General features: G+C 33.1%; 1 protein-coding gene across 2 annotated transcripts; it reads left to right on the plus strand.

Moving 5' to 3' along the window:
* Positions 1-1,816: 1,816 nt before the first annotated feature.
* LOC126846658 (uncharacterized) lies at positions 1,817-7,057 on the plus strand. 2 transcript variants are annotated; one of them, XR_007686914.1, is made up of 4 exons: positions 1,817-2,076; positions 3,795-4,210; positions 4,311-4,689; positions 6,605-6,717. XR_007686914.1 is itself a non-coding variant. In XM_050586364.1 (4 exons), the coding sequence occupies exons 1-4, from the start codon at positions 2,022-2,024 to the stop codon at positions 6,725-6,727; spliced, it is 951 nt and encodes a 316-aa protein (XP_050442321.1). In that variant the 5' UTR covers positions 1,817-2,021; the 3' UTR covers positions 6,728-7,057. The 2 variants fall into 2 exon arrangements, 1 of the variants encoding a protein (XP_050442321.1); XM_050586364.1 differs by having other exon boundaries at positions 4,333-4,689; positions 6,605-7,057.
* The last annotated feature ends 349 nt before the right edge of the window (positions 7,058-7,406 follow it).

Here is a 7,406-nt window from a genome sequence, read left to right on the forward strand (position 1 = left end):
TAGCGGTCGTTGAAAAACGTACAAAACTCAATTTTAATGCTTGCAAAATTAAAACTGTAAATGGTCAATCAAGTACAAATTTTAATTTCATTAAAATTACGCTTTTATCGAAACGAAACGTATACCTACCTAAAATGGTATCCTTTAATTTTTATATCTAATTTTAAATATTTTTTCATTTAAGTCTCATAATTTTATTTACTCGTAATAATCGAGTTAGCTTTATACCATAATTGCATTATCCGGAAAGCATTACACCGTCATTAATCTACTGCGTTAGTAACGTCCACGTCGTGGTAGGCGGGCCAATGTACCGATGGGAATTCTTCAACCAATGGGTTTAATCAGGAATGATCCTGCGCAGTATACACAACATCATAAGTCTCACAACAGTAAACGAAACTCGTCTATACAACTGTAAATAATAACAAGTGCACGCTATAACACCATCCAATTTTGGCCCATAATTTTAATTCTTCAGTTTTAATTCTACACAGGTACATATATATCTTCGGAATTTGTACTTTTCGTTACAAAATGACGTTAGAAATGATAAAACTCCATATTATCATTATCGTGCATTTATGTTATTAGGTTTTTAAGTTCTTACTAAACTCTTAAGTCTAACATACAGTTTTGTGAAAAACATTACGGATTCAATATTCTTTGTAATGTTTGGAAATTATATTTTAAAAATCACGGCACGGCTATAAAAAGTCTCCTTTTTTAAAAAAGTATTAAATTATGGAAATTCAACAAGACTTTATAATTTTTCACCATTAAACTAATAGATGTACAAATTTTACATGTGAAAAATTATGCATTTAAGCTAAATGCAAAATAACCTATCAAAAAAGTTTTATACAGATATGATCACATTTGTATGATACTATTTTGAAAACATGATTTTTTATAATTTCAAATTTTATAAAAGTCGAATTAAAAACCAACAAGCGTACGTGTAATATCAAAAAAAACCACTTGGGACTAAAAATACAAAGGACTATTATATATTATGTCAACTCGAAATATTTTCACTAGCTTTGGTAGACAATTCTTGTGTACACTAAATTATATTGTAATGATCAATATACTTGAGAGTTTTTGAACTTATGGCGTTAATATTGTGTGACGTGTTGAACAATATCATTATGTTCCATTTACTGGTATATCAGTCTATCTTTTCATTCCTTATGTGAGGGTTGCGCTATTTGTTCCGTTCAATTTGTTTTATTTCGCTTTAAACTTATTTTTGTTTTAGTATTATTAGAAAGAGACAAGTGATTACTGGAAATCCAGATAGACCAACTGAGTGAGGTAGCCATGCGATTATCATGAGCCGACGCCATGTTTTATCTAAAGTTTGTAAGTTGTAACGTTCTGTGCTTATTTTTTTGATATCGTGTATAATTATAAATGTATAGACAATAAAAATACAACTGAAAATTATTTGTGTGTGTACAAAGATCGTTAAAATATATAACATGTTTAACGTCGTACGAGAAAAACTACAAAAAAAATAAAAAATAGAAATTACTATCTTGAAAAATAAAAACGCCTAATCTATATTATCTTTGACATGCATTAGATTAAATATGTTATAATATATTATACATGTATCTGTAACGTCTTTGTAGTCGTGTAGTGTGTATATAATAATTATTATATTTTTGTAATTTTTATGGCAGTAAAACGATATGATATTCTTCAACGAACGCCCCCTGGGAAACGGATGGGCGGGATTTGCTGGTTGAGCTGAAACAAGTGGTCCAGCATTTGGCCCGGGCAACAGAGCTTCATTGCAGAATCACTCGAGCCCAAAGAACCTGTATGCTCACCACGGTGTCAGTCATTTTTCTATACCAGACAATATCGGTTTTAGTTTTAATTTTTTTTTTATATGTACACAATATACTGTATGCACGACTATTGGTGTATGAATATTTAAAAAATAACTTGTAGAAAACGCCATAACTAATTTACTGCAACGCTATATTAAATTACTCATCTTCAGTGCGGCAATGACCAGTGAGATATTGAATTATTCGCCTCGACACTATCAAGTCAACTACTCAGGTAAATCAATAACGATATAAGTATTCCATTGCCCCTTAGTATTTTCATTATGATTAAAAAACGTTAGAATTGAGTATAAATTTCAATATTTATTAAACAGTTAATCGATCAAAAACCGTTGACCGACGTTATTACATACAAAAGCAACCACACCCGTTCTTTCTCTCTCAAAACTGAAAATATGATATTCAAATGTCTAAACTTTAAACTTGAGTCTTCCAAAATACTTGCAGATAACAGTCAGATTGGGATACGAGTAAATTTTTTTTTCTGAATATCTAATGAAGTTCAAAATTATTTAAGCAAGGATTGTGTTTTTTCCTAACAATAACCATGTTATTCGTTCTATTAAACAATTATACTAGACTACCTTATTACGACTGTCTTTCTATGTGGTTATTTTCAGAATAGTTAACTTTAACGCTCCAATATCGACGCATACTTGTAATATTATAGTATCTAACAAATCTTTCTCTAGTAAGGACTAGTGGTTTACGCTCACAGTATAAGATAAATATATCTAGATAATATTTTAATATTTTGTCCATAATGATTTTTTTAATATTGGTTTTTCTGTTTGTTAGTACTGGCACAATAATTAAATTATTTATTTTTAAAAAGTAACACCCCTCAGGGGGCAAGAAGTATTCTAACATTTAACTACTTATTCATTGAAACATATAGTATCTAATTTTAATTTACAGATATTAATAGAGAAAAACTCAAAGTCAAATAATAGTTTAATGTTTGAGCTTGTTTAGTAGTAGGTTATACACAAGTATTCATATCTTGAAGTGGAAATGTAAGCGAAAAACATTGTAACAACAACATTGTACTTAAATATAGAATTAACCTCTCAAGTTAAAGAGTGCCGCCATTGGGCGGCTGCTTTTATTCATGTGTATCCAAGTCATTGTATTATTTCCGCTTACGGACTTATTGTAATATAATAATTACAGATTGTTTGTTTTACCAAAAAAAAAAAAAAAAATAGAATTAGGGTAAATACGATTAGGGTTGATGGTCGGCCGTCTGTCTCTAATTGAAGTCAATAATTCGTTGCCGCTGCTTAAGTCGTAATCCAAAATATAATGAAAATATTTTTCATTATATCTGTTGATTGTTGATTCACTCACGTCAGTGTAATTTTTCTGTTTTTGGTTTTTCCATGATAAAAAAAAATGTTGACTACAAATTCTTAAGAAAACCTCATATGTTATAGCCCCACTCTAGATATACCTTGAGTGTAGTTTTCAGACTATAAGCCCTAAAGCTACATTAAAATAGTTACAAAAAAAAAATATCAAGTGTCCGCCATTGCTAGGGAAAAGGATTTATAATATTTTTTTTGTTTGGCAACATTCATCGATAGTACTTTATCTTAAGAATATTTTATACAAATTTGGAATTGATTCGGCTTTTTTTTTTTTAAAAAGTTTTAAAGCACAGTAATTTTTAGGTGAAACATTTTTGTGGGGGTTTTTAGATTTTGAAATTTACTTTTTAATTTTTTTTTTGCCTTTTTAGGTAGGTTTAATTTCTGATCTTTAGGCTTACTACGCGAAGAAATCGGTTCAGCTTCTTAAAAGATATCATAGATCCAGACACATAAAAATAAAAACAATATTTCCTTAGCTCCATTAGCATTGAAGTTAATAAACACAAAAAAAAAGGATTCATGTAATGGATTGATTTACTTTGACGGTATATTTTAACAGTGAAACAAGAGTGCATGGCATCCGACGGCCGTATCGCCGAGGACCTGTCGTACTGGACATCCGGCTCTCACCAGCCGGTGACCTGCGTCAGCCATCCGGCCGGCAGCACGGCGTCCTCTTCGTCGTCATTTGTGGACGACGAGTCCACGTCTTACGAAGACATCACTTACAACTGTTACGGAACGACGACGTCCATCGTGTCCGCTGCGGTTTGCAGCTACGGCGGCGGCGGCCATTACGACAACGGCCAGTACAACAATAACAACAATAACTATTACGAAAACGGTTACAATTGTTCGTCGGTAACGATCGGCTACGACGAGAAAACTTACGACAACAACAACGTTGGCGCGGCGTGCAATTTGAACAACTCTTACGACGGTTTGTACGATCAGTCCGTCGCCGGCGGACAACAGGTTAGTGTAGATTAAACGGTGTAGACAAGTGTGTATTAAACACACTAAGACGCTTACGTGGAATAAACAGTAATAACTGAATTTGCAATACTATAAACAGTTGATATCGTTGATGTCCACAGTACAGAAAACAGTGTCCCCCCGTGCCGTCGACGATTTCGTCCACAGCGGTGCCGGTGGTACGGATAGTCAAGCGTCGCAACACGGCCAACAAGAAAGAACGACGGCGGACGCAAAGCATCAACAACGCTTTCTCGGACCTGCGGGATTGCATACCCAACGTGCCGTCCGACACCAAACTGTCCAAAATCAAAACACTCCGGTTGGCCACGTCGTACATCAGTTATCTGATGACCGTGCTGGACAGCGACGACCCGGACACGGACGGCTTTAAGGCGGACCTGTCTGCACACACGTCCAGGCGTTCCTCGTCCAACCATCAAAATATGTCGAGTCGCAGTACCAAAATCCAACAACAGGTCAGTGCCGTCAACTCTATCGTTTTGATATAAAAAAAAGAAAATTAAAAAAAATTAAGTAATATTACATGATTTAGATAATCACGAAAAGTGCAAGTTAGGCAGAATTTTCTCTTAGCGAACATCCAGTACAGTGGGGTTGGGGTTCAGCGGGAAAAGGTCACAGATTTTTAAGAAATCACTATAACTGAAAATGATAAAATCACTTTCAACCAAACGCTTCGATGCGAAACTGTAGTTGGTAGGAATATAAAATACCGATAAAAGTATTGCAATTAAAATAACGTGCTTAAAATTGTATTTTTTAGTATTAGGGTGGATAGGTACGATTATAGGGTTAAATGTCTGTCTATGATTATTAATTTCGTTGCTGTTTGTAATGTGCTGTTTTATATCGTAATTTACTTTACAATATTATGAAAATATTTGTTGACTGCATTTGTAAGTTGAAAAATATGTACATTTCTCGGGGCTTTTACTCGATATTGAAGTGGAAGGGGTGTATTTTTTACATGTTTGGCCGACATGGGACTCAAGACACCAAAAAAAAAAAAAACTGATGTAACCTTAATTCGTTAGTTGCTAAGATGCACGGTGTCTGATTCATCCAAAATCAATTACCAATTATTTTGTCGGTTTGATTGTGTGAATAGTTTGTGGTAAGCTTATTTTGTAAGCAATTGGAGTAAATGTATCGTTTTCTTGATTATTTACAAACCATACATATCACGTTAATAATATTTCGGTAATAATAGTGTCTAAGCGACGGTTAATTAAGTTGGAACGCATTATTTATTGACACTTTAAGGGTTGGTATGGTAATAATAATAAAGGGCCGTTTTATAAACGCAGAACGGTTATTGCGTGATGCACACATAAATAAACAGCGTTAATACAATTACACAGATAATAATATTATATACTTACCCTCTGAGTGATTATGGCGTTATTGTTGTTGGAGCGTTTGAAGTGCAAAAAGCCAATAACATTAAAAATCATTTTGACGCAATCTCCCAAGGATGTGTGTGCGTGTAAGCGTGAACCGCGGCTGGTCGGGCCAATATTATATTGTTGCTATATCCTGTGACACAAGGGGTTGGGGTAGAGGTCGAGGTTGTATAATTTATGGGGTCGGTCACGTGACACTATGATAGAGGAAACCAAACAGTAGGCGACGGTGTACACAGTATAGCTATAATTTAACAACTGATCGGGGTGTAACGCAAATGGGCGCAGAAAACAAAATATGTATGAAAAAACAAAAAAAAAAAAAAGGGTAGCGTCAGATTTTTGGATCTCTAAGGACTCTTATAGGATATTTACAATTTTCCACCTGTAGTATAATATTATTATACTTGAGGAAAAAAAATGTTTGATTTATGTTTGGCTTGTCAGCCTTTATCGGTGGTAGTGTTCTATGCCTAAACAACGTCCCATACAAACTTGAAACTAATTCGACTATTTTTGAAACGTATAGAACGCCGTACTTGTAAGTTGAAAAATATGTACATTTTTAGGGATTGTTTCTCGATTATGAAGGGAAAGTAAATGCTTTCGAAATGTTCAATACAATGATCTCGGATTAAAAAAAACCCGATTAATGGAAAATAATTATTTGAAGTTTGAAAAATACTTCCCTAAAACAGATTTTGATGGATTAATTACCGGTATAATTCTGACAAAACGCAAAATGCATCGCCTTCTGACCTTTAGATTATGAAATACAATTTTCATAATAATTTAGTCTATTGTGTTTTTTTTTTTGTTTTCTTAGTCATCACACAACACATGTCACATGTAAAAATGTCCGATTCTGACCTTGCACTTAATTAACTCGCTCACAAGCTTTACCTTAATTATTTGATTGATTTCCCGTTAAAAATGCAATAAATTTATTTTTTTTTACTTTTTACAGTCTAATGCTAGAAATACAATTGCGGCAAACGGCCAACACGAACAGCACACCAAACGAACCAAAGGAAGGACCGGTTGGCCGCAAGACGTTTGGGCCTTAGAACTGAAACAAGAACAAGTGTAATAACCGTCTGAACCAAATACTATATTGTAATATATTTAACTAGTTTTTTGTAAATTGTTTCGTTTAATACCGTGAACCGAGAACGCTGTTTAATATAGTATACTTTTACTTATTATAATTATTAGATCCTCCTCGTATGTTGTAAGGTCATATTATAATGTTTTATTAAAGCATTTGTCTATCTACAGCGCTAAAACGCAAGTGTGAATACAAAATATATGAGTATACTATATTTGACAGGGTCGTGCAATTATTAAATATAATAATAATTTCGGCCAAATACAATGTACTCATAGTGCCTTCATAGTACTTTAGTGATGCGCAATAATATACCTAATATATATATATATATATATATATTCATTATTTATATACATATTGTACTTTACTATTATTATTAAACGTGTAATAAAAATTTGTGTATAGATTTATTGCGTTTGTTTTTATTTATAACTCTCTCCGTAACACGGTGTTCTAAGTTCTAATTTAAATTTGTATAGGATATAATATATTTATTTATTATTAGCATCGGGGGATGTCGAGCATGAAAAATTATTATTCAAGGGGAAAAGATTGTTGTATTCGGAGACGACGGTGTTTTGTAAACGCAAGAAGACCTCATTAGAAGATAATAATAATATAATATATTGTAAGTATAGCTTTGTTTTTTTTTACAGAG

Source organism: Adelges cooleyi, unplaced genomic scaffold, assembly GCF_023614345.1.
Source record: "Adelges cooleyi isolate 19-005CV unplaced genomic scaffold, UGA_ACOO_1.1 ACOO_flye_CR_arks_rails_tigmint_CR_PRNA_9, whole genome shotgun sequence".
Taxonomy (NCBI): Eukaryota; Metazoa; Arthropoda; class Insecta; order Hemiptera; family Adelgidae; genus Adelges; species Adelges cooleyi.